General features: G+C 51.5%; 1 protein-coding gene across 1 annotated transcript; it reads right to left on the reverse strand.

The window, feature by feature from the left end:
• Positions 1-380: 380 nt before the first annotated feature.
• Gbx1 (gastrulation brain homeobox 1) lies at positions 381-25,018 on the reverse strand. Its single transcript, XM_006994676.4, has 2 exons — positions 24,472-25,018; positions 381-2,792 (listed from the first exon to the last, which is right to left on the reverse strand). The coding sequence occupies exons 1-2, from the start codon at positions 25,001-25,003 to the stop codon at positions 2,242-2,244; spliced, it is 1,083 nt and encodes a 360-aa protein (XP_006994738.4). The 5' UTR covers positions 25,004-25,018; the 3' UTR covers positions 381-2,241.
• Positions 25,019-26,832: the final 1,814 nt, after the last annotated feature.

The following is a 26,832-nucleotide window of genomic DNA, read 5'->3' on the forward strand; positions in this document are numbered from 1 at the left end:
CCACTGTTGAGAGTGGCTGGCCCGTGCCTTTCGAGGAGATGGGAGGGGCAGGACGCTGGTGACCAAGAGCCACCTCACCCTCCAGCAGCTTTCTAAGCTTAACCTGTCCCCAGCTAAGTTGGAAGCAGAGCCCAGATCCCCAACTCCATGCCATATCCCGTTATTCTTGAAGTAAACCCCAGGGAAACACCTCTCTTCTGAAGTTTGTGACAGATGAGAATTTATTAAGTTTGAGTGCTGGGTCTGTTTCCTATTCCTGGAATCACCTTGCTAGTGGCCCATGTTTTCTGAAACATCTTGAACAGGTGGCCGTGTGGTGGGCTGGTGCCCTCCCTGCCCGGGCACTCGTCCACATGTTGGTTAATAATCAAGGAACGCTATTGAGAGGAAACCAGATTTTATTGTTTCACCCACATCCCCCTTTTCAAGTCTGTCAAGAGGCTCACACGGGGCGGAATCTGGACAGCGTCATGAGTAGGTACAGGACTGGGTTCCCTGGGACCAATGTGGGCTAGCTCCAGACTCCCTAAAGACAAGCTGCTTGGGCTGCCTCGTGCTGCTTAGCACAGTTGGAGCTTGACCGAAAGCCAAAAGCCTGGATGCCGCCCCTCCCCCACCTTCCAGCCCAGTGCTTGCTCCCCCGACACCGAGCCTGGACTCCATCCAGCTCAGCTGCAGAGGTAGCAGCTTAGCCTCTGCCTTGACTTCCGTGTAGGCCAAGCATAAGGGGTCCTAGCCTCGACTGAGCTACACCTTGCTGGGAATGAGCTGGACCTGGACTGCGTATTCAAGGTTAAATTGTCAGCCTTCCTGAAGTTGAACTTCCCAGGACGGGAGAAAGAGCCCGCCTACTCTAGCTCCGTGTCCTCGCTAGAGTTGGCTTGGGAGAAATGAACTGCCAAGGACAGACTGTCTTGGTCTCCTAAGAGGCATTCAACACCTAACTGGGTGTGACGTGGACTACTTGGCCCCTCCGGGGCTCACCAGTGGCCGGAGTGGCCTGTCGGGCAGGCCAGGCGTGCAAGTGCTTCTGATCCTCCCTGGTGGGTGACCGCCTGATGCAGCTTGTCCATTTTTCTGTTTTCCACTCTTCTCTAGTCCATACAGGTCATGTTTCTCCCCAAAAAGCTAGTTACCCCAGCAGCAGCCACAGTGCGCTTCTCTCTGTCTCCTTTCTCCAGCGTCTGCGGGTATCTAGAGCCCGGCTCCACGGATTGACTTTGCCCGTAATCTCTGAGGCTGGTGGGAGCCTAACCCTTCAAAACGTAACGGACAGGAGAAAATGCAGCTAAGGTTGCAAGAGCAGAGAGGCAATGGGGGCCTCTGCCCCAGGCCTTGGCACACGAGAGCAAATGAAGGCCAAGACGAGGCTGTGTACCTCTCTATCAGCTCAGGTGGTGGGATGGGCCTCCTGTCCTGCCCTCGTTACCGACAGGACGGTGTCCTCTACGTAGGTGACCTGGATGTTCTCCAGGGCAGACTGGGGTCTCCCTTCAGTGGGGACTGAAGGGAGTTTCTCCCCGAAGTGTGCCACCTCTCCCAGAGAGAAGATGCCAGGAGCAGAAAAGTCGGCCTCTTCACAGGAAGTGGGGACAGAGTAGCCCAGTGGTGACGGGAGGGGTGGGGTGGGTGGGATGCACTGTGGAGGGATGCTTAAGAGTGGAAGGGGGGGCTGCTGAAGAACCCCCCACTTTGGCTGTGACAGTTCCATCTCATGTCTTTGCATGTCCTTATAGTGAGCAGCGAGATGGCGCCTTCACAAAGCGGTAGCAGGGTGAGACTAATGGAGGGAAGCTCAAGGAAGCAGTTTTCCCAGTCCCCCTTTGGGGTACAGACAGACAAAAGACAAAATAGTTCCATATATACAAACTTTACACAAAATAAATAAGGAACTGTGGCCCCAGGCTGGTGCCACCCAGGCCTTCTCCCCTCTATTAGAAGCTGCCCCCTCAGGCCTTAGCCATGGAACCCTCTAGGTCCTGGGCATTTCATACCCCTGCCCCAGGAGTCCACTTCTGCTCCAGAAGCTCTCGGAGATCAGCATTTGAACCCTGCACCACTGAGACCGCCAGTTCTGAGGTCTCCAGAGCAGTCCCAGGCCACGCACTCCAGTCTGCAATCCAGGAGCACAGCTGACCTCTCCCCAGCAGGGTCCACCACGCCCCTCTCGTCGGCAGCCCCCAGGGAGTCGTGGGCAGGCACAGGTGCTGATCCTTTGCCTTCTGGACCCCAGGACCCCCATCAGGGCCGGGCCCCCTGCTCCATCTGTTGGTGCTGGCTGCGCACAGCAAACCTGTTGACATGCACAGGTATGGGCACCACAATCTTGGGGTTTCTCACGGGCTCCCCGGAACGGCTGCTCACATTGCCAGCCTTGATGCGCTTCCACTTGGCCCGGCGGTTCTGAAACCAGATCTTGACCTGCACCTCACTGAGCTTGAGGGCATGGGCGATCTGGGAACGCTCTGTCAGGCTCAGGTATTTCTTGCAGTGAAATTCCTTCTCCAGCTCCAAAAGCTGCTCGCTGGTGAAGGCAGTGCGCCGCCTTCGGCTTTTCCCCCCGGGAGTGGTGACCCCCGTGGCCACTGGTGCCCCCTCCTCAGCGCCAGTCCCCAGGCTTCCCTTCAGCTTCGATTTGGGTCCCAGAAGAGGCCCTGGGCCCCCTGCAGAACTGTCCAGGAAGCTGTCCTCGCTGTCACCGCCTGAGCCCTCTTCCTCCTGTTCGCTGCCTGTGGGGTCTCCTGCTGGGGCCTCCAGCTTCTCCTCATCAGAGCTGTACACCTTCCCCTCTGCTGCGCGGGGTGGATGGAGAAGCCAGTGGATGCAGAAGGAGGGGCATGTGGAAGCGTGGCCAGGAATGAGCAATTGACAACAGGAAACAACACATTCGGAGAGGAAGAGATGGGCCAGAAGAGACGGGATGGACATCCAAGGGGGAGCGGGAAAAGGTTTAGAGGAGACAAAGAATGAGAAGAAAGGTTTTAGCCAGTAGCCTTCACTATGGAAAAGCAGGGAGACCACATACATGCCAGTGATCCCCCCCCCCAGCTTTCCCACCAGCCCAACGCATGCTCCCTACCACCTCCCGGCTCCCTCCAAAGCTGGTACCCACCTGAGGTCCCATGTTGCACTTCCACCCACCCTCCAAACCCTGACCTGCAGTCCCAGGATGAAGCAATGTGGAAGCTGACTGGAGAGAACTGGAGCTGCACACGGCTTTTGTGATCTCCCAGGAACCCTCTCCAGCCCCAAGAGCAAGCGGTGTCCTGACTCTTGGCCCCTCAGACCCACATACTAGAGCCAGGTCACGGAATCTTACGTCAAGATGGAAACTTTAGAGTCCTCTGGTCTCATTTTAAGTCTGAAGCCAAGAAATTCTAAAGGCCGGAGAATGAGATCTCTTTGTCCACCTGGTTCCCCTTCTTTTTCTTTTTTCTCCACCCCCCGCCCCAGACAGGGTTTCTCTGTGTAGTTTTGGTGCCTGTCCTAGATCTCGCTCTGTAGACCAGGCTGGCCTTGAACTCGCAGTCTGCCTGGCTCTGCCTCCCGAGTGCTTGGACTAAAGGTGTGCACTGGTTCCCCTTCTTAACCAAGACTGCCCTGATGGAAAGCTCCCAGCACTGCCACCTCCTTATCTGTGGCTGAACTTTCTCCCTGTCTCTTGGCCCCCTGTCCCTTTCTAGGGCTCATCCTTAATATCATCAGCATGCCGTCATCTCTTCCCTGCACAGACCCTGGCCAGGGCTGCCTGCACAGCACCAATGGAGGCTTCATAGAGAGCTTGACGTCATCAGGGAAGGCTGGAGGGAATGTGGGAATGTGACAAGGAGAAACTAGACAAGAGGGTGTGGGAAGACATCTTGACTCCTAGTGGGTGACTGTGTTGTCACAGGGTGTAAATATTTTAATCCATACTCAATTCTAAAATTTAAATCAACCCCTGGTTTTACTCGGATCCACTGATGTCTTTGTCACGGCTGCAAACAAAGCATTTCAAGTGCTTTTTAGGGCTGGGGAGATGACTCAGCTGTACAAGTATGAGGGACGGAGTAGGGATCCCCAACACCAACATACAGAGCCACATGTGGTCAGGTGTGGTGGCTCATGCCTGTACCCCCAGCCACGGGGCAGAGAGAGATCCTGGAGGCCACCAACAAACCAGTCTAGCTAAAATAAGCTCCAGTTTCAGTGAGAGACCCTGTCTCAAAACACTAAGGTGGAGGGCCAGAGAGACGGTATAAGGGTGCTGCCAAGCCTGATGACTGTGCTCGGTCCCTGAGACTCACATAGTGAAAAGATGAAACCAACTTTCCAAAGCTGTCCCTCTGACTCTCTCTCTCTCTGTCTCTCTCTGTCTCTATCTCTTTGTCTCTCTCTCTCTCTCTCTCTGTCTCTCTCTCACACACACACACCTAATTTCCTTTAAATATTTTTTTTCAGTATTTGAGTTTTACAAAGTCCTTTGTTTTCTGCTGAAAGGAAACAACAGAAATCCAAAAGACAGCCCACCAACCAGTAAGGGAAGAACACAAGGATGTTGTAACCTAGGAGCTCAGTGAAGGTAGCCTGGGTGAGAACAGTAGTGCAGCCCACATCCCCACATCCCCCACACCACACTCACACTCCTTAGGTGTGTTCAGAGGGGAGACCACAGCTCAGCGGAGACTGGATCCCGGGTGCAGTGAACGGTGTATAAGATAAGGGGTATACAAAGGCATGGCGCTCCGGGGGCAGGCAGATGAGAACGGTTCTGCCTTATTGCAGCCCTCCTATAGACTGGGCCTATAGTCAGCAACCTCTTTCCACCCAGTGAGTCCACACGTGTTCCTTCATGCCTGCTCCTTCCTCTCAGGAGCCATGGCAACGTTTGCCTCGGAGGCCAAGTCCTCAACCCCACGACTGCAGCAGTACCTTCATGCTGCCCCGGCCCCAGCCTGCAGCAGCCCAGCCAGGCTCCAAACTGCCCCTTACCTTCCCAGAAGCAGCCTGCCATTCAGGTGTCTCATGATATCTACAAAAAGTGCCAACCTTGCCAGGCACACCTTTAATCCCAGCACTTGGGAGGCAGAGGCAGGCAGATCTCTGTGAGTTCAAGGCCAGCCTAATCTATAGAGCAAGCTCCAAGACAGCCAGGACTATTATACAGAGAAACCCTGTCTCCAAAAAAAAAAAAAAAAAAAAAAAGGTAAATAAAATTTAAAAAAAGTGCCAACCTTACCTCAGCTCTGGCCACAAACACTTTGTTTTCTGCAAGATTAAGGCCTGGGAGCTGGAGAAATGGCTCAGTGGTTAAGAGCACTGGCTGCTCTCTCAGAGGACCAGTGTTCTATTCCAGTACCCACTAACAACGTGGTTCACAACCATCTGTAACTATAGTTCCAAGGGATCCGACGCCCTCTTCTGGTCTCCATGGGCACTGCACACACACAGCGCACAGACATACATGCAGGTAAACATTCATATACACAAAATAAAAACAAATAAATCTTTTGTTAAAGATTCAGGACATGGGTGACCCTCCTTCCTCTTGCTAAGGGATTTTTGTTCACACCATTTTTTTTTTTTATTTCACAGACTCAGATTTTTCAAGTCCCAAATGGAAATCTCAACCTTTCTCCCACCTTCCACCCTTAGCATTCTTCTCCACCTGGCCTGGTAGTACCCCTCCTCCTCATCTTCAGACGCCACCATGACAGCATTCTTCATTTCTCCCTCTCCTGGCCCCACCCCAACCCCCCACAAATCTGCCTCTCAGATCTGACCAGAGCTGGGCCCTTCCTCACCACCTCCTCACCGACTTGGCTTCTTCTAGTGGTTTTCCTGTCTTCTGTGCCCACCCATCCCCAGCCCTCTCTTTGTTGGGAACACCCCATTCCTCCCCAGACCAAGCACTGGCTCCTTCCCTGGCTCCTTCAGGCTGGCCCTTCTTCCTTGTCGTCCTCTTAGAATTTAGATGCTTCTTGGATTCATCAGCTGCCATAATATGTGACATCAACTTCATTCACTTTTAAAAAAAAAAAAAAAAAAAAACTATGTCTCTTCCTATTAGAATATAAGCTTTGCCAGGCGGTGGTGGCGCACGCCTTTAATCCCAGCACTCGGGAGGCAGAGCCAGGAGGATCTCTGTGAGTTGGAGGCCAGCCTGGTCTACAGAGTGAATTCCAGGAAAGGCACCAAAACTACACAGAGAAACCCTGTCTCGAAAAACAAACAAACAAAAAAAGAATATAAGCTTCACAAAAATATGGATTTCAGTAGCTTTGGTATCTTAAAAATTACCTATAGAGTAGGCATTTAATACATATTTAACAAATGAAAGCAGCTGTTCCAGTGCATGCCTGCTTTCTCCCCCTCTCCATCAGTTCCCTTTCCCTCTTCTCCTGAGACACCCCCTTCAACTCCACCCTTTCCCAGCACCAGTGGACCCCCTCCTCTGCTCATACCACCCCAGTGTCCAGCGTGCCTCAGATCTTCCCCGACACAGAGGAGTCCTGTAGGATCTCATGGTGCTAAAAGAAGTGAAGAAAGTCCCAACACTGTTACTAAGTCCTGTGGTTTCAATTTTAAAAACATACTCTGTAGTAATTAATAATACGTTAACAAAAACATAGCCCAACGGTGCAACGTTTTAAACAGTGTTAAAAAGGCAGAAACTGGATTTCAGGGCTTGAAGGATAGAGCCATTTAGTACAGTGCCAAGCCCCCGGGGGGGCTTCCAATAAATCTAAATTGATGATGATGGAGAGCAGGCTCCCCGCTCCTCGATCCGGCAGAGCCCTCCTGAGATCATCTCATCCATCCCTCTGTCTTCAGACAGATCCAGAAACTCCAGCCCACACAAGCAGCCCGCCCTCGGTGCCGCTTTTAAAGCCGGCTGAGGAGCGAGGGTTCATGGCCTCTCTCCGTTTCTCGATCCCGGTGGGACACTGAGTGGCAGGGGCATGAGTGTCTGTCTGTGCCTTTATGATCGTGACATTGAAGACTCTGATAAGCTACCTCTAGACCGTGGGTGGGGGTGGGGTAGCTGAGAGGAACACACAACCACTGGCCTCAGAGGACAGCTTTTGGAACAATGAAGGGCCCCGAAAGAGGGGAGACCGAAGGAAGGGGAGAAGCAGGCAGGAAGGGGAATAAAGCCAGCGGAAAATGGGGTTCAGGAGTGGCAGAAAATTAAATGATGAACCAGACAAAGTGAAAGGCTGAGTTCCATACAGAGACAAGGCAAACGGGGGGCGGGGTGGGTGGGGGGCGATGACAAATTGAACAGTACCATTTCCACCCTCCGCCCCCAACCCCCAGGACAGACACATCTGCTGCTGTCACTTGCTCTTTGCTCGACCAGCAGAGGGCACACTGAGAACCTGGATGGAGTCAGGGACCGGGAATGAGTGAGCTACTCAGCTACCCGGGGAAGAAGACAGGCCTTGGCAGGCAGCAAGTTCACTCAGCTTACCATTTCCACATAACTTAGTTAAAAAGAAATGCAGGGCGCTGGAACAACGGCTATCCCAACCATCCGTAACTCCAGTTCCGGGAGATCGGATGCTCTCTTCTGACCTTGGGTATCAAGGATGAGCGTGGTATACATACATGTGCACAAAACATTCACACATAAAACAAAAAATCTTTTTCAAAAAGAAAGCAAGGAAGGAAGGAGGGAGGGAGGGAGGGAGGGAGGGAGGGAGGGAGGGAGGGAGGGAGGGAGGGAGGGAGGGAGAGAGGGAAGGAAATGCAGCTGGGTGCGATGGCATACGTCTTTAATCCCAACATGGGAAGCAGAGGCAGGCAGATCTTTATGGATTCAGGGCTAGTCTGATGTACACAATGATTCCCTCAGCCAGGACTGCTTTAAAGAAGAAGAGGAGGGAGAAGAAGAAGGAAAGAAATGCAAGCCATTCTCCTTCTGCTTTATAATAAATGTCAACAGTGAAAGAATCGAAACAAAAGTCGCACATTTTTGTGGTTGACAAAGAACGAGCAGAAGGTGGAAGCCTGCCGCTTGCTTGAGGTCAAGTCTCTCAATGGAGCCCTGTGCTTGGAACTTGCGATGGAGACCAGGCTGATCCTGAATTTGCAGCAATCTTCCTGTTTCTGCCTGCTGAGGGATTACATGGGTCTGGTTTATCATGCCTAGCTGTCAAACCTTTCTGGTAAATTTTCTGTTTGTGAAGTTTGATTTATAGGAATTGGACTAGATAGATGTCAGATTCACAGAAGTCAATTTCCTATTGAAAATGAACATCTAAAAAAAAATTTTTTTTTTTTTGAGGCCAGGTCTCTCTAAGTAGGCCTGGCTGTCTTGGTACTCGCTATGTAGACCAAGCTGGACTCAGACTCACAGAGATCCACCTGAGTATGCCTCCTCAGTGCTGGGATTAAAGGCGCGTGTTATCACGGCCAGCTTCCATTGAACAGCTTAAAATGGAAAATAATGATCCGGTGCAGGAACTCTCCAACAAAATGAAAAGTGTTTTGAAGTGTAAGTGGCCGAGAAGGCAGAAAGATCATGACCTCATGTATGAGAATGTCAGAACTGGTACCAGAGTGTGTGCTGGGCTCCCTGTGAGTCCAGAGCCTGTGGAAGCCTCAGTCTGGCCGGGGTGATTGACGGTGTAGAAGGCTGGTTAGTTGGAAACAGACAGAGTTCACAGGACTGCTCCTGTGACTTATAGACTGCTCATGGACTTATCCTGGGAACCAGAGATCTCAAAGCTTGAACTACAGTTACTCAGAGAGTTGATGCCGAGAAAGCTGTTACCCCACTGAGTCCAGAGACTGCACTCAGGCTGCAGATGCACCAACATGTGGACAGTGGCTGCTTCCCAGAGGAAAGGCAGTGGCTCCACAGACTGGGAACACTATGGAGGTAAAGGGCCAGTCTGTTGAGGCCTCAGTAGGCTTTCCCCCATCTACTAAACAAAGAACTATGGGCAACTAAGGGAAAAGCTGGGAGAAAGAGCCTTCTCCATGGGAAGAGCACACCAATTGCTTATCCAGTAACAAGTGGCCAGCCCTGAAAACATATATACCAGTAACATTATACAGACCAAGCAAGCTGTATTTAATACTATTCATGTATATACATACATGTATTAATAACAATTAATGAAAAGAGGCCATGAATTTGGAAGAGAACAAGGAGGGGTGTGTGAGAGGGTTTGAAGGGAGGGGAGACGTGATGTAATTATAGTATAATCTCAAAATCAAAGGGATAAAAGGGGTCCAGTTGGGCTAGAAAGGAGCCACACAGAATCTAGGGGAGGTATTTTTCCCAGCAGAGAGAATACACAGTGCTAAGGCTGGGCATCATGGTGCATGGCCGAAATCCTGGCACCAGGGAGGTCAAGCCTGGAGGCCAGCTTGGGACAGCACTGGACTTGCCTGCCAAAGGTGAGAATTCCACACTGGAGTCATCAAGGATGATGACGCCATTGAAGGAATGTCTTCAGACTTACGGCCCAGGAGCACTCTCAGACTGAGCTGTTTGTTCCCTGGTGTCGCAGCTGCTGCTCTGTGCTCGCTTAGAGGAAAGCGGCTGTCTGGATGACTGGAAGAAGTCCCATAGTTCTGACTTCGCCACTTCCTGACTTAGTTCCCTTCGTGAACTCCCTGGACAGCCATCCTTTTCCTAGTAGTGAGGGTCAAAAGGTGGGGGAAATCCCAGGCCACTTTCCCAAAGAGACCCAGCTGCACTTCCCAGTCCTCGGGGCACTAGCCTGCCAGGTGCCATCACTGAACCACTTTCTCCTGTCTGTGACTCCTCAGCTCTGCTTCAGATCATTCTTTGCGCATGGTCAGCATGCCACTGTCGCTCTGTTCCACGCCACGCCCATAAGGAGCATTGCCGTCTCTTCCCTCTCCTCTGACCCCTTAGCATCCCTTACTCCACATAACCAGGAGAACCTTCACTAGATCACTGTGATTCTGCCTCTCCCAGCTCTGTGACAAGCTCAGGGTGGTTCCAAGTCCCCACGTGTCCCAGTTAGTTTTTCTGTCTTGGCATAAGCTAGACTCATCTGGGAAGAGGGACTCTCAATGAGGGATTTCCTCCATCAGATTGGCCTGTGGGTATGTCTTTGGGGACATTTTCTTTTCTTTTTTTCTTTTTTCTTTCTTTTTTTTTTTTTTAGACAGGGTTTCTCTGTGTAGTTTTGGTGCCTGTCCTGGATCTCATTCTGTAGACCAGGCTGGCCTCGAACTCACAGAGATTCACCTGGCTCTGCCTCCCGAGTGAGTGCTGGGATTAAGGGTGTGTGTCACCACCACCAGGAGACATTTTCTTGATTAATGATCGAGAGAAAGGGCCCAGACCACTGAGGATGGTGCCACCCTTGGGCAGACGGTCTTGGATTATATTGGAAAGCAGGCTGAGTAAGTCATGAGTAAGCCAGTAAGCAGTGTTCCTCCATGGCCTCTGCTTTAGTTCCTGCCCCGGCTCCCCTTGAGGACGGACTCTGATTGGGACATATAAGCCATATAAACCTTTTCCTCCCCAAATTGCTCTATTGCAACAACAGAGAGCCAACAGGACACCATGCTGTTTCAGACCCAGCAACCTTTCGCGGTCCTCCACCATCAGTGTCCTGCATAACCTTGGGCTTTTCAGAGTGCGTCTCCAGGTTTGTTTTCTTTACCCTGCTCCACTCTGTCAGCACAGACCCCAGCGTCGCTAACCTGACTGTCAGGTGAAGGAAGTGGAATTGCAGAAAGACGAAATGGCTTTCCTAAGTCCCACAGCCAGGGACATTGCACCATGTCCAGAATCTCGGTCTCTGAAATCTCCTGGCAGTCCTTCCAGCCTTTCCAGGAGATTTTCTTCCCTCGCCTCCCACCTGAAGTAACAGCCCTTCCCAGGGGCCTCCTGGGAAGAAAACCTTTTTAAATTGTGTGCTTTGTTTTTATTTGTATGCGTGTTTTGTCTGCAAATATGTCTTGGTGCCAAACGTGTGTCTGGTGCCCAAAGGAGGCCAGAGGACAGCACCCTATCCCCTGGGAATGGAGTTCCAGACGTTGTAAGTCTCGGAGTGGGTGCTAAGAATTGAACCCGGGTCCTCCAGAAGAGCAGCCAGTGCTCTTGACCGCTGAGCCATCTTTCCAGCCCTAAATAACCTTCTTATCAAACCCAAGTGTAAGCCTCATTTCTTCCACATACACACAGACTCTAATTTAATCACTGAAATTACACCTGGCACGCTCACAGAAGATTCCTGAAATTGCCTCAGAAGAGGGCCCGTCACCAAGCATCACATTGTCTTTAGCAAGTGAATTCTCCCATTATTCCCAAGACAGAATTCCTACCAGATAGTTCTTACCCTTGAGAGCTTGTGTGATGGAATCTTACCAGTGAGTATCCCTTTTCTTTGAAGATGTATTTTCTAAGCTGGAGAGATGGCTCGGTGACTAAGGGCACATTCTGCTCTTGTAGAGGACCTGAGTTCTGTTCCCAGGACCCACTTGAGCAGGTTCACAATTGCCTGTAACTCCAGGTCCAGGGAGACCCCCAGTGGGAGTTCACATTCACATGCACGCACCCACAGGCAGACACATGCACACTTAACACACAGAGAAACTCACACACATCCTCACATACACAGACACACATACACACACTTCCCTACAGACACACAAATACACACAATTAAAAAGTTTTAAAAAAGAGAAAAATATACCAGGCAGTGGTGGCATACACCTTTAATCCCAGTACTCATGAGGCAGGTGCAGGTGGATCTCTATGAGTTCAAGGCCAGCCTAGTCTTTAGAGTGAGTTCCATGTCTTGAAAAACAAAACAAAACAGGAGAGAGAGAGAAGAAAAAAATGGTATAGTAGCACACACCTATAATCCCTGCACTCAGGAAGCTGAAGCAGGAGGATGGTGAGTTTAAGGGCCAGCCTGGGATACAGGGTAAGACTACCTCAAAAGGGAGGAAGGGGGAGGACCAGGGCTGTAATTAGTCAGTCGTGTACACGAAGCCCTGAGTTTGGGGACCAGCACTACCTCGGCAGAGCTTCCTTAGGTTGGAATCGGAAGAAAAAGCCACAGCTTTGTGGAAGGGTAGAAGTTTTCCAACCCTGCCCTCCCCATCACAGGTCCCAGTCTCTCAGGGCCTCCCTGACCTCTTCCCTGACCTCCGGCTGCTTCGCTGGCCCATGAGGAACCTTCCCACCTTCCCACCAGTGTTTCTCCCCCGTCCTGAAAGGCACTGGGTGTTGCTTGCTGCCCTCCTTCTGGACCAGGAGGACTGGTGATTTTTTCCTTCTCCCTTTGCTCAATGACAACATCCCCTTCTTTGGGGCCTTGTTTCTCTTGGGCTGCACAGTACCTGGTAGCCCATCAATCACATTTTTCTGTGCTTTTTCTGTGCTTCTGCGCTCAGGTTGGCCTGTGGCTAGATGGGACCATAACGACATGCACATCCTGAGCACAGGTGTCATCCTGAGTTGTACACACAAGAATTTTAAGCAGGCGCTATGACAGGTGAGAGCTGTGGTATTGTGCCTCCTCGCCTCTCTCTAGGGTGGGTGTCTTAGGGAAAGAAAGAGGGGAAGACGGAGAGAGGAGCCACAGAGAGAGGAGCCACAGAGAGAGGAGCCACAGAGAGGGGAGCCACAGAGAGGAGAGCCACAAAGAGGGGAGCCCACAGAGAGAGGAGCCACAGAGAGAGGAGCCACAGAGAGAGGAGCCACAGAGAGGAGCCCACAGAGAGGGGAAGGAAAACCCAGCAGCATCTGCAGCTATGGATGCTCTCAGGTACTTTGGTGTTCCATGAATCAACAAATGCCCATCTTAGCTTAAATTAAAATTGAGGAGCTAGAAGCAATGGCTTCGTGGTTAAAAGCACTTGCTGCTCTTCTGGAGGTCCTAGGTTCAGTTCCCAGCACCCATGTCCAGTGGCTTACAACTCTGGTTTCCAGGGAATCTGATGGCACATGGAACATATACACACTCACACACACATGCACACAAAATAAATGATAAGTGAATTAATAAATTAATAAATGTTTTTTAAAATTATGGTTGAGCTACAAAGCAGTCCTGAGTTAAATGGTGTCCTGAGCTGGCAGGTGGTGGCACACACCTTTAATCCCAGCACTCAGGAGGCAGAGGCAGGCAGATCTCTGTGAGTTTGAGGCCAGCCTGGCCTACAGAGTGGGTTCTAGGACAGCCAGGGCTACACTATGTGGGGTGGGGATGCTGTCACAAGTAGCAGCAACGATCACCAGACTGCAGACACATGAGGTCCTCCGCCCAACACCTCCAACACCCCATCCACATAATCCTGCCCCATTTCCCGAAGCTCTTCCTCAGAGCACCACCTAGTCTGGAAGTCATTTGGAAGTTAAACATCTCTATAATCTACCAGAGTAAGAATTAGCATCATTCAATCAGCAGCTTTGCTCCTGGCACCGAACGGAAGCAGAGGCAGAGGCAGGCGAATCTCTGTGAGTTGGAGGCCAGCCTAGGCTACCAAGTGAGTTCCAGGAAAGGCGCAAAGCTACACAGAGAAACCCTGTCTCGAAAAACCAAAACAAAAAAAAGGGAGACAGGGAAGTCTGAAGGGAAGAGAAAGAGTCGGTCACACAGGTGGCCGTGGTGGGCCACGTCTGAAATCCCAGTGTTTGGGAGGCTAAGGCAGGAGAATCATGGTTCAGGGCCAGCCTGGTCTACCTAGTAAGACACTGTCTCTGTTATCCCAAATTGGGGGGAAAGGCAGAGACAAACTGAAGCCTGGATTGTATTAGGCTCAGCAGGACATTCCATCCTGCCTGTCCCCTACAAAGTGCTGGGATGAATGTGTGCACCATCACCCCAGAAATGTCTCTCTGTCAGCAATGCTACCTCCCCTGTGTTGCCCTAGGAAGGAGATCTCTCACAACAAAATTTTGTGGAAAGCTACCAGCTATTTGAAGAGCTAAAGCAATGGTGATTCTGTTCCTATCCATCCATCCATCTATCTATCTGTCATCTATCTATCTATCTTTGAGTGTAGGGGTATTTTGCCTGGATGAATGTCTATTTATTGCACGCATGCCTGGTGCTCATGAAAGTCAGAAGACAGTGTTGGGTCCTCTGGTATTGGAGTTATGGAAGGTTGTAAGCCATCATTTGGTTGATGGGAATAGAACCCAATGCTCTTACCTTCTGAGCCATTGCTCCAATAATGCCTACCCCCACACTTTGATATAGTTTATCATATAGCTCCAGGTTGGCCTCAAACCCTCAAATCTACTGTTCATCAAGAATGACTTTGAAAAAAAAAAAAGAATGACCTTGAACTGCTAATCCTCCTGCCTCTACCTCCCCAGTGCTTAAATCCAAGGCGTGAGCCACCACACTTGGTTTTATGCGGTTCTAGGGATCTGGCTCACAGCTTCATACATTCTAGGCAAACAGTCCCTGACTCAGCTATATCCCTAGCCCTCCAGTAATACTTCCTTAAGTCCAGGACTCAGTGCAAGGGTCTTTCTGTTTACCTGGTAACTCTGAGAGATAAATGCCATGGCCCTCACTTCCCTCGTAAAGGGCTTTACAGGCTAGTTTTAGTTGTCTTCCTCCAAGAAGTAGCACCACCGGCTCCATGCCCATCGTTCCCGGGCACAACCTGCCCTGGTGCCTCTGTGCCCCTCCCATCGCTAATACTGTGTAAAGAGATGACATTGCAGTGTTATCTGTCTTAAAGAATAACCTGGATGGGCAACGACAGAAAGTCAGGCACAGACTGCATCGCCCAGCTTCTCCTGCCCTGGTTGCCACCCTCCATCCACACCAGGGACACGCAAATTCCCTTCCACTGCGATGCCATAGCCTGGTTCCACCTCCCTAGTCTCTGGTGGTAATGTCTTCCCAGCCTTAGACCCAGGCCTGACATCCCCACACGGTGCACACAGCCAGCCGGCCTCTGACTTCTCCATGGACACTCCTTACCAGGAAGCACAGAATTCTCAGACCCCTTGTTCAAGGTGCCTTTAATATATATTAAATATTACACACACACACACACACACACACACACACACACACACAACAGCCAAGGCATATCAGAAGAGGCATTAGGTCCCCCGGAACTGGAGTTACAGGCAGTTGTGAGCCACCATGTGGGTGCTGGGAACTGAACCCAGGTCCTCTGCAAGAGCAGCCAGTGCTCTTAATGGCTAAGTCGTCTCTCCACCCTTTTAATAAAGAATGACTCGTCAATAACGGTATCCTTAAGGATCAAGCAGAATTGTAAACCAGGCTTGGTGGCACACACCTCTAACCCCAGCTAACTGAGAGGCTAAGGCAGGAGGATTGTGAGCTCTGGGCCAGCCTGGAACTGAGACCCACCCTCATCTTTCAAACAAACAAACACATAATAAACTCAAGCATATTAAAAGACAAACAGGATTGTACAGCTCGAAACAACCGTAAAGATAACTTAATTCAAAGCCCTAATTTTACCGATGAGGAAGCAGAGAGGTGATGTGGCCAACACCGTGAGGTTCTGTGCGTGGGTGCATAATTCACGGGATTCCGGCCCTCGGAGCTTTTCTCCATCTCTCCTTAATGCTCCCTGTGAAAGCTCTCGCTTCACCATGACCCCCATTCTAACCTCTTTGCCCTTCATGGTTCAGAAAGCTGCTGCCGCTACCCAGGCCACAAATGATTCTGTGTTTGGCTCCGTCCTGGTGTTTGCAAGGTGCTCATAGCCCTCATCCCCATGATTACCGCTGATCCTAACTCACATACAGATGTCCCTGTTACAGGAGACTCACTACTCTGCTCTACTCCATGGCCAGTGAAGACCCTACTCCGTGCCTTTCACCAGCTTGGGCTGTCTTTCCTGAGGACACCTGAATTCAGCTCAGACTGCTCACAGCAAAGCCAAGCTTCTCTCCCTTTCTTCAGTCAATAGTTCCCTCCAAATTCAGGCAAGCTGGCAACTCCCCCTCCCCCACACACGTTCACAGTTCCACAAAGGCTGCCAGCCTCTCCCCTGCAGCTCGGAACCCAGCCTTCCCTGTGTCTGTGCACATAGACTGCAGCAGACCTTCACTTTTTTGTTGTTTTGTTTCTTGAGACAGGGTTTCTTTGTGGAACAGGTAACAGCTCTGGCTGTCCTGAACTCTCTCTGTAGACCAGGCTGGCCTCGAACTTACGGAGATTTGCCTGCCTCTTCCTCCTGAGTGCTGGGATTTAAGGCGTGTGCCACCTCCGCCCGGCTCAGACCCTCACTTCTAACACCCACTCACACACGGCTGCTTCTCCCCACCCAACCCGGGCATTCATCGAAGTCATTCCCTCGAAGTCGGTGGTTCTCAACCTTCCTAATGCTTCGGCCCTTTAACACAGTCCTTCATGCTGCGGTGACCCCCTACCAAGACATTGTGTTCATTGCTGCTTCGTAACTATAATTTTGCTGCTTCTATGAACCATGATGTAAATATCTGTGTTTTCCAATGGTCTTAGGAGACCCCTGTGAAAGGATCATTGAGAACGGATGCTCTAAGTCATGTTCTTGACTCCACCTCAACTCTTCTTAGTGCCCACCTAAGTCTCTTTCTTTGTACACCTGATTTCTAGTTCCCAAAGTCAAGTTAGCTCACGGAAAAGACCCAACTCTTCTACCACCTTCCAGGAGAGCACTTGCCTGTGGTCTTTTAAAGCAGCCTTGAGCTCAACGCAAAGCACTTGGCTCGAAATATCGTTATGTTCCCTCTTCTTTCCAATTGAAATATTTTCACCATCTCCACCTGGAGAAGTAGCAGCAGCAGCATTGAGACAGAGGCTCACTGTGCAGCCTTGGCTGACCTGGGACTTTCTAGGTAAACCAGCCTGGCCTCGAACTCAGAGATCCACCTGCCTCTGCTTCTGGAGCTGGCAATATGGGCATGCACCACCACTCCCAGCCATTTATTATTCTCTCTCTCTCTCTATCTCTCTCTGTCTCTCTGTCTCTCTGTCTGTCTCTATCTCTGCCTTTCTCTGTCTCTATCTCTGCCTTTCTCTGTCTCTATCTCTGCCTCTCTCTGTCTCTGTGTCTCTGTGTCTCTGTCTCTGTCTCTCTCTCTCTGTCTCTGTCTCTCTCTCTCTTGAGACAGGGTCTCCCATGTAGCCCAGGCTGACCTCAAACTTATTCAAGAACAGAAAAGGTCTGGAATCCCTCCCTGCGTGCCTGACTGGCGCCTCCCACTCTTCTTAGTGTCTTTTCCCCCACTGTTCCCAGAACAGCCTCCCTGCCCATTACTCTGAGTGAAACAATTTTCTTCCTAAACTGGGAGTGACAGCACATGCCTTGAATCCCAGGTGGATCTCTGAGTTCAAGGCCAGCCTGGTCCACAAAGCAAGTCAGGGCTTTACAGATAAACCCTGTCTTCAAAAACCCAAAACAAAAAGAAAGAGCGTTTTTTCCCTAATCATCTGTAACAGACGCTTCCACAGGTGTGCGCCGCTGCAGGAGCTGCTCCGCCACACGGGAGCCAAGGCATCGAAGCTCTGTTCCAATGCCCCAGCAAAGGCCTCCGATGACAGGGCATCTCAGGAAAGGGACTTGGAGATTTCCCACTCCTTAGGGGTTCTCAGGCTCTTTGTACCATGAACTCCCCTGGCAGGTGATAAACCCTACCAGTCCCTTCTCAGCTTCAGCTACGTGGCAGAGAGTACAGTTTTATACGGGAAGCCAATGATATTAGAACACAGTTATCCAGGGCCCAAGAGAAGGCTCAGGGGCTGAGTGTAGACCCCTCTTGCAGAGGACCAGAGTTCAGTTCCTACAGCCATGTCCGGAAGCTCAAAATGTCTGCAACTTCAGGTCCAAAGGATCCAATACCTCCTTTTGGCCTCAGAAGGCACCTGTATTCATGTGCAAATACCCACATATAGTCACACATATTAACATATAATTAAAAATAGGCTGGGCGGTGGAGGCAGAGGCAGTCAGATCTCTGAGTTCAAGGCCAGCTTGGTCTATAGAGCAAGTTCCAGGACAGCCAGGACAAAAACCGAATAAAATAAAATCCTGAAAAATAAAAGAGTTGAAGAAATGGCTGGACAGATAAAAGCACTATTATTTGTTTGTTTGTTTGCTTGTTTGAGACAGGATTTCTCTGTACAAAAGCCCCAGCTGTCCTGGAACTTGCTTTGTAGACTAGGCTGTCCTCAAACTCAGAGATCCTCCTGTCTCTGCCTCCTGTGTGCTGAGATTAAATTAAAGGCATGTGCCATGCCCAGCAAAGAGTACTGGCTCTTTAAGACCCAGGTTGGGTCCCCAGCACCTACATGGTGGCTCACAACCATCCATGACTCCAGTTCCAGTGTATCAGATGCCCTCTTCTGACCTTGGTGGGCACCAGGCATGCACACGGTACACATACTTACATACAGGCAAAACATTCATATGCATAAAATAAAATAAATTTTAAAAAGTGAATTAAAACAAAATACTTTTAAAAATACAGTTATCAAATATTTAAACTTAATCTTGTCATGTAATCATGCTTCTTTATTAACACGAGAAGCATTATCTCTCCAAAGAATGCAAACCTTCATGAAAACATGTGATTTCTATCCATGAAAAACTTCATGTATTGCTAAGATGCTCATGGTTTTTTTGTTCCACAATCACACATTAAAGGACACACCAAGTTTTAGCCAGGAGTCAGCAAGAATAAAGACGTGACTTCTTCCACCCTGCCAAAAGATTCCTGAAAGGAGGTCCTTAGAGCTCAGGTTCAGATCCCTGCTTTAAACACTTGGTCTAGGAATAGAAAGGGACATCAAAGATCCCCTCAGTGGCTGGTGTGGCACACGCCTTTAATCCAGAGACAGGCAGACCTCCAGGAGTTCAAGGTCATCTTGGACTATATAGCAAGTTTCCAGGCTAGCATAACAGGTCTCAAAAACAAACAAACCACAACAACAGGCAAGCAAACAAAACACAGCCAAACAACACACACACACACACACACACACACACACACACACACGCACACGCACACGCACACGCACACGCACACGCACACGCACACGCACACACAATCACCTCAATGAAAACTTGATCTACACAAGGAAAGTAAAAGCCGAAAGAAGTTTTGTGACAGTGACCCTCCCAAAGTGTCTTGAACACACTCGGCTCATAACAGACAGACAATAAAACATTCTCTCACTGGAGCAGTGTCAAAATCACACAGCAAAATAGTGACACAGCTGAGACTTGAGCCCTTGAGTCAGAACTGCTAAAAAAAAAAAGTTCTTTCAGCTACGTTAAGGGAATGCAACGCTTGTTTTTAAATTGTATAATTATGTTACTATTCAGTGTGCCTGTGTGAGCATGCGCGTGGAGGTCAAAGGACAGTTTTCGGGAGTCAGTTTCCTCCCATGGAGGGCCCAGGGATTGAACTCAGGTCTCTGGACTTGACAGCAAGAGCTGACACCATTTCTCTCACCCAACTTTTGTCTTCCTTTAAAAGTCAACGGAGTTCTGGGCGTGGAGGCGCATGCCTTTAATCCCAGCACTCAGGAGGCAGAGGCAGCAGATCTTTGTGAGTTGAGGCCAGCCTGGTTCTAGGTCAGCCAGGGCTACATAGAGAGACTGTCTCAAAAAGATAAGAGAAGAGGAGGGGAGGGGAGGGGAGGGGAGGAGATGAGAAGAGGAGGAGAGGGGAGAAGACAGAAGTGAAGGAAGTCAGTGGAGGGTTAGCTGGGGCTGTAACATCACAAGTTCAAGGTCCTCTTGCATAGGGTGAGTTTGAAGTCTGCCTGGGATACACAAGCCCTTGTCTCAAAATAAAAATAAAGATGTCTGGAGAGATGGCTCAGCAGTTAGGTGCACACACTGTTCTTCCCGGCACCAACGTCGTCAGGTGGCTCACAACTGCCTGTAGCTGCAGCTCCAGGGGCCCCAACAGTCTTCTGACTTCTGTACATATATGCATGTAATTTTAAAAAATAAAATATTTCAAAAAGACAAAATAAAAATAAAATGCGAAAAATCAGCTGCACAAGCTGAGTGTAGTGGTTCACACCTTTAATCCCAACCCTTGGGAGGCTAAGGAGGTGGAGTGTCGTGAGTTTGAGACCAGCCTGGGCTACACAGTGAGTCTGAGGTTAGCCTGGGAAACAGAATGATATACCCTGTGTTAAAAAACAAAACAAAAAGTCAGTGGAACAATGAATCTCTCTGTGCACTTTCTCCAAAGTTCTAGGAAAATATACTCTAGGTCTTGGTCACCTAAAAAGAAAAAATCTCTAGTTTTTAAACAGTAGAAATCTCTGGCTCTACAGCACGTCATTTCCTGTCTCCCTCTCATAGATAAATATCATATCTTGACAGTCATAATAGGCACCTATTCAGAAATTAATTAATGGTCATTTAAAATGTTCCCCAGCTACAATCAGGCGCTCAGCTTACAGCAATCAGCCCTTGAACACCACGCTGCTCTGAAGTTTCCTGGTCCCTGTGTGATTACCATTATTACCGCAATCTCCATTCGGAAATTAGCAAATCCTTACCTGTTCAGTTTTTTTTAAAAATAGTGCTCCCTACACCGACATCTCCCAGGTTGGTCCCTCACACTCTCTCATCCTCTACACCACCCTAGCTACAAATGTCTTCATTTGCTCCGCATCCAATACAGGCATCATGCCTCATGCCAGTCTCTCCTTGTATTTCTCACCCATCTAATGGTTACGCATGGCATACCCACACCCACTCACTGTCGAAGCTCCCGCATCCAAGAGGTCCAGCCTTCAAGTGGAATACTCCAAATACTCTCTGTTTGAAATCCCAGCCTGCATTTTCCCCAAAGGATGGTTTTCTTCCATTACTCCCCAGCACACAGCGTCCTTCCCGGCGATCAGCTGTGTGATGCACAGCCTTGCCGTATCTGGCACACGGGTTAGCTGGGACTGACTACCACAGCCAGAGCTCACACACTTCTTCAGATCCCCAAGACCAGCTCAGACCCTCTTGGGGCTGAATCTGGTCTGTCCTCTGCCCGTTTCCTAGGATGCTGAGGATCTGCTACCCTACTCCCTTCCTCCACGGCTTTCGTGAGACTGGTCTTACAGACTCTTTAGATGTATTGATAGGGTCTCGTCAGCACCTGAAACATGGCTAGTTTGAAGGCAGCTGAGCTGGGAGTGGGGAATATATGCACTGATTTCAAAGATGGTATGAAAAGAGGACACAAAATATGTCACTCAAATATTTATATGGATTAATGCTGAAAAGATATTTTGGACATATTTGATTAAAGAAGATTGTTATTCATTGCACTAGTTTCTTTTATCTTTTTAATGTGGCTAGTGAAACCTTTAAATTACATATATTAATAAAGGGCTTGCTTGATATTTCTAGTAGTCAGCTCTCACTTCTTTGGGTTTCTGTTGGTGTGTATGTGTGTGCACATGTATGTGTGTGAGCGAGTATTCGAGAGCTCAAGTGTGTGAGTACTTGTGTGTACTGAACACAAGCTAGGCAAGCCACCCCAGCTCCACTGGTCCGTATTTAATCCTCCCTACACCTTCAAAATTCTCTCCTAGTAAAAGCTGCCTCCAGTTAGCCCCACTGCACCCCATGCTCCCAGCCTGGAAACCTTTCAATCTCCCATTCTCAGTGCTTTTCCGATCCATCATTTCTTGTCATAGTCCCCCCCCACACCTCCATTTGCTAACATAGCTTTTACCCCGATAGTCAAATTATAATGACGTTCAGGGCGTTCTCTTCCTCAGTTCTCATATAGAGCGACATCTGTCTTAATTCTTAACCAACTGAAAAAAATTTTCCTGTAATTCCCAAAGTATAGAACTTTTTCATTCTCCAAATTGGCCTGTCTTCACTAGACGTTTTCTTCTGTTCTTTTCTTTTCAAAGATAGGGTCTCAAGTAACCCAGTCTGTCCCCCAACATAATATGGAGCTGTAGTTGGCTTTAATTCCTCTTCTGCCAGCCTCTACCTCCTAGTTATGGGTGCCACCCCACCCAGCTACTCTATAAGGTCATTTAAAGAGGCTAGCGATTATATGTTACATATTCAACAAGTGTGAATGAGCAATAACTTCAGTCCAGTGCCACCCACTCATCCCCACCAGGAAAGCAGCTGTCCCTCTGCCATTCTAAAGACTGTATTCCTTCCCAGACTCTTTTCTGTGGGGGCTCCTGTTCCATGCACAGTGAAGAACTCTCCTACTTCACCCCAAGTCCTCTGAGACAGTCCCCCAACAGAAGAAGGTTCCATTTCCCATCAGCCTCGGTGGCCATGTGCAGTCATTCCCCGGATGGATTTCATGCCTAACATTTCAGTAACTGCATTTTTTTTCTTTCCACAGTCATGTCACGGACCACTCACACCTGGGAAGGCAGGGGAGTGGTTGTTGGCCAAGGGCTGGGACAGCTGAACTGAGGGGGAAGACAGGTCCCAGCCCCTCTGAAGCCTGACTTCCTTACCGCTCTTCCGGTACCCACAGTGATACCGCCACAGATCTTCCCAGGCTGGGGCATGACCTTCAGCACAGACACTGTCATCACCCTCCCCTGCACCAGCTCCTTCCCATTATATCGCCAACAAAGCCCCTTCCCGGCGCTCCAGCACACACACACACAGCTCCTTTTCTTGTGGATTACATTTTCCTCAGATCAGAGAATCTCTTCTTTCTTCCCGCCTGTGACACCACCCTGTCATCGTCCTCAGTCCCCAGTCCCCGTCTAGGGAACATTACTCCCGGTGCTGAAACTCTCGGCACGCCCTGGCATTTTTATTTCACTCTCTCCCAGCCCTCCTGTGACAGAACTCTTCCTCGCACACTTTTTCAGTGAGATTGCTCACTTTTCATTCAGCCCAGCCCAGAGTTCCTCTTCCCACAGACAACCTGTTCCCTGTTCCCGATCTCCAGTCAGTCCGCGTCTGTCGTCACCTCACCCCCTGCCCCCCCCCCAGCTCTTTCCTCACTCCTTTCTTCTCAGGAGTTCTCTCCTGTCCTCTTCCTCTGTTGATATATTTGGTTTACTAGCCAGTACTGGGTTTATTTCAGAAAAGAACCCCCTTTATACATAAGAGTGGAGAGGAGAGCCGGGGGACCCTGGCAGTGTGTGGACGAGCTGTTTGCGCTGGCTCCCGTGGAGAGGGCACACCCCTCACTGTTGCTCCACCTCTGGGCCCCCTCCCACCTTCCCTGGCTTCCTTCTGTGCCTGGCTCTGCCCCCAGGCCCCACGGGTGGCCTCCACAGCACCTCTTCAGTAGCCAGCCCTGTTTTCCTGCTTTTGAACGACCCCAACCCCTCCTTCTTAAGGGGTACCTGCTGCTCTCCACCCTCCACCCTGCTCTGCCCCGACCCCTTGTCCTGAAGACGCTGTCTCCTATCTGCTCAGGGTCCTCCTGAGGAGTCTCTGCTCTGACTTCAGATCCTCTTGGGTCAACCAGTTTAGAAAAGGAATTGCCAACAGAAGAATCCCCACAGTCAAAATGCCCAGAACTAAATCAAAACTGGAAGACAGGCTTCTTGACTGCCCCGTGGGCAGTTCACGGCAGAAGCCTGTCATCAGGAATTGCCTGCCTGCCCCGGCCAATGACACTTGGACCCTCTTCTTGCCTCCGCAATGGTCATCCTCCAGACCCACCGGGTCGTTTCCATCGGCTGAGCTAGGTGCCATGAACTGGGGAGCAGAAGTGGGCTCATCCCAGCGTGAAGGAAGTTTAAGCTCTCTACCCTTGCACGGGCTATTTTTCTTAATTAGAACTCACCAGATTGCATAAGCCTTGATCTCGGCACACCTGGCTCTGCCTGGCTAGGAGAACGCTTTTTGGCCTTAGGATGCCGAGGGCAGGACAAGAGGACTTTGAGGGAATGGGTTCTGATCAGGGTCCATTTTACTACAGCCTGTCCCCGTGGAGAGGGCATCCTCCCAGGGCTCTTGAATGACCTGTCAGCTGAATCTTAGCAGGATCCTCAACTCTTCTTCTTCATGCCACACCCAACTCTAGCAGCCTTGAGCATCTCTAGTGCTAGGCTGCCCTGGTCCAGCGCCCTACCTGGTTCTCCAACGTTTAGGTCTAGTCTAAATGAGAAGTCAAGAGTGATCTCCGCTAAGGGGAAGAAGCTACAGGCTCATCAGACCCTCCTTTGCCCTGCATCCACAAAGCCCATGCCTACCATTTGAGTGCTGAGGGGTTGATTCACAATGCGCCCCCACATTCTAAACTGACAGTTGCCCCCAAATGTCCTGCTGGGGCCCTCAGGAAAAAACGAAGGGATTCTGAAAAAGAGACAGGGCTAGGCTTGTGGACTACAACGCCGAGAGAAGCGTGCCACCCGTGAGGCTTCGGGCGCTCCGAGGCCAGAGCAGGGCTTTGGGACCTGGAGGCGTTGGGGACTGAATACCGCTCACGAGCTGGGATCTGGCACTCCAGGGCTCCAAGCAGGTGGTAGGAATCCTGGACTGACTGGTCCCGGTCTGGGACTTCCTTTCGGTGGAACCCATGTCGGTCCCAGCACTTACCCGGCAGACTCGGGAAAGTCTCTGAGAAGTGCGGTGGCTGGGGCGGCGGGGGTTCAGCCACTTTGTCGCGCGCCGGCAGCAGCTCGTCGGCGTCCAGCGCTCCCTCCGTGCGCCGGGCCGCGGGCTCGGGATTGCTTCGTGAGGCGGTAGAGGCGGCGGCGGCGGCAGCGGCGAGCTCCGGGGGTCCGTAGTAGGCATCGGGGGGCTCTGCGAAGCTGGGCAGCGCAGTGGTCAGCGCCACCATCGAGGGCACCGCCTGGCCCAGCCCAGCGCAGAAGGTGTTGCTCAGGCGGCCCGCGAAGGAGGCGAGCGGGGCGAGCGGCGGCAGGCCGGCGGGCAGCGGCGCCGGGGCCAGCGCCTGTGGCAGCACGAGGGGCCGGTAGGGCATGAACATGGGGTAGCCGGTGTAGAGCAGGTGGCCCGAGCGCGGCGGCGGCGGCCCGATGAGCGAGTCGATGGAGAAGGCGGCGCCCGGGCCGCCGCTGCCCCCGCCGCTGCCCCCGGGGGCGCCGCCGCCCGCCGCTCTCTGCATGGCGCTGCCCGGGCCCCGCCGTGCGCCCCGCGCGGACACGCAGGGCTCGCTGCGGGCGCGCGGGCCGAGGTGGCGGCGGGGCGCGGGCTCGGCGCAGTGTGGCTTCGGCGCCGCGCTCCCTCGCTCATAAGGAGGGAGGGGGCGGGCGGGCGGGCTGGGGGTGTCGCCCTCCGGACTCATCCATCTTCCTCAAATTACGCTTCACTTGCTCCCTCCGCCCGCCGCCGCGCCCGGCTCCCGCGCCCCGCGCCCCGCGCCTTCCCAGCGGCCCGGCCGGCCCGGGACCCCGCCCGCCCCCCGCGGCCCAACCAACTATTATTAATGCAGATTGATGAGGCCGGACCCGCCGCTTTGTGAAAGTTTGCGGCGGGCGAGGAGGCGGCGGCGGCAGCTGGCCAGGTCCCCTCCCTGCGCCCGGACCTGCTCCCGGCTCAGCCCACGCGGCCCCGGCTCTGCGCCGCTCGAAGGGCGAGCGGGGCGCGGCGGGGCGGGGGGGCGCGGGCTGCGAGGACGCACCCCGGCCGGCATCCCACCCCGAGCCGGCGCAGGGCGCGGCGGTCCCTGGGAGCCCGGACGCGACGGGAGACAGCAGGGGGCGCGCTCTCCACCCAGGGCCCCGTGCGCGCCTGGGGCCACTCGTGGGCGACCGCTTCCCTGCTGTCACCCCAGCCCCTTTGCACTCTCTGCCCTGGACTCGGTTTTCTAAGCATTGACTCTTGCCCCTTCTCCCTCCTTTCTCCTCCATCTCCAACTTCTCGCTTCTGTGGGAATTCGAGTGCCCACACTGGACCAAGCACTTACCCTTCCTTCACCTTTCCCCTGCACCTCTCTCCCACCCTTTCCATTCCATTCCTTTTCTTTCTCTCACCCTTCTTCCCTCCCTTTCGGCCGGCCTCCTTTTTAATTCTGATTCCTCTCTTTTTGTTTCCCTATCCCAGTCTGTCTTACTCTATTTTCTCACTCCCTGCCTTTATCCGTATCTCTTCTGTCTGTCTGTCTATCTGTCTGTCTGTCTCTCGTGTTTCGTGTTCTCTCTCTCTCTCTCTCTCTCTCTCTCTCTCTCTCTCTCTCTCTCTCTCTCTCTCCTCCCTCTCTCTCTCCATTAATTTCCCTGATTGGCTCCCTGGCTCCAGCGCGTCTGATGAGCCCTATTCATTCTCGGGCCTGACACTCTCGACCTGCCCTGGCTGATTGCTGGGGGCTGGCCCCAGGAGCGCTGATGAGCCCCAAGGGTCAGCAGCGCTAATTATCTGCTAATTGCAGATGACTCTGCTCACCTCCCCCATCCTGCCTTGACTGTCCCCCTCCTCTGGTTCCCAGCAGCCGATTTGTCGTTCTAGAGGCAGAAGTCATTGGCTTTTGGCTGCATAAGCACCTCAGGTCAGTGAGTGAGGTCAAGACAAGCAAGAAGGGTGGCCCAAACCTGAGGATGCAGAGCAAGCTGGCCCACAAAAGTGCTGCCGCCTTTGGACGAGGAAACTATTCAGGTGGGGCCAGGAAGAGCCTAATAGTTCGCAGGGACAATAGCAAAGACAGACAAGTTCAACAAGATGCAGCTTAGGAGTGCAAGGGATCCTACTCAGGTAAAGAGGAAAGCCTACCACACAGAGCTAGAGAGCTTGACAGAGGACAGAGGGGGGCAGAGGAGGACAGAGGGGGGCAGAGGAGGGCAGAGGAGGGCAGCCGGCACTGCTGGGTCTCAGTGACATTTGTCTCAGGCGGGAGTGTTGTATTAGCTAGTGAGCAGAGCTGGTGTTAGGCTGAGGTACTCTGAGTGCCTTGGGTAGCCCCGAGGGAGGGGGCAGGATTAAACGAGGCAGGTATTAGGC

The sequence above is a fragment of the Peromyscus maniculatus genome, chromosome 3 (genome assembly GCF_049852395.1).
Source record: "Peromyscus maniculatus bairdii isolate BWxNUB_F1_BW_parent chromosome 3, HU_Pman_BW_mat_3.1, whole genome shotgun sequence".
NCBI classification, from domain to species: Eukaryota; Metazoa; Chordata; class Mammalia; order Rodentia; family Cricetidae; genus Peromyscus; species Peromyscus maniculatus.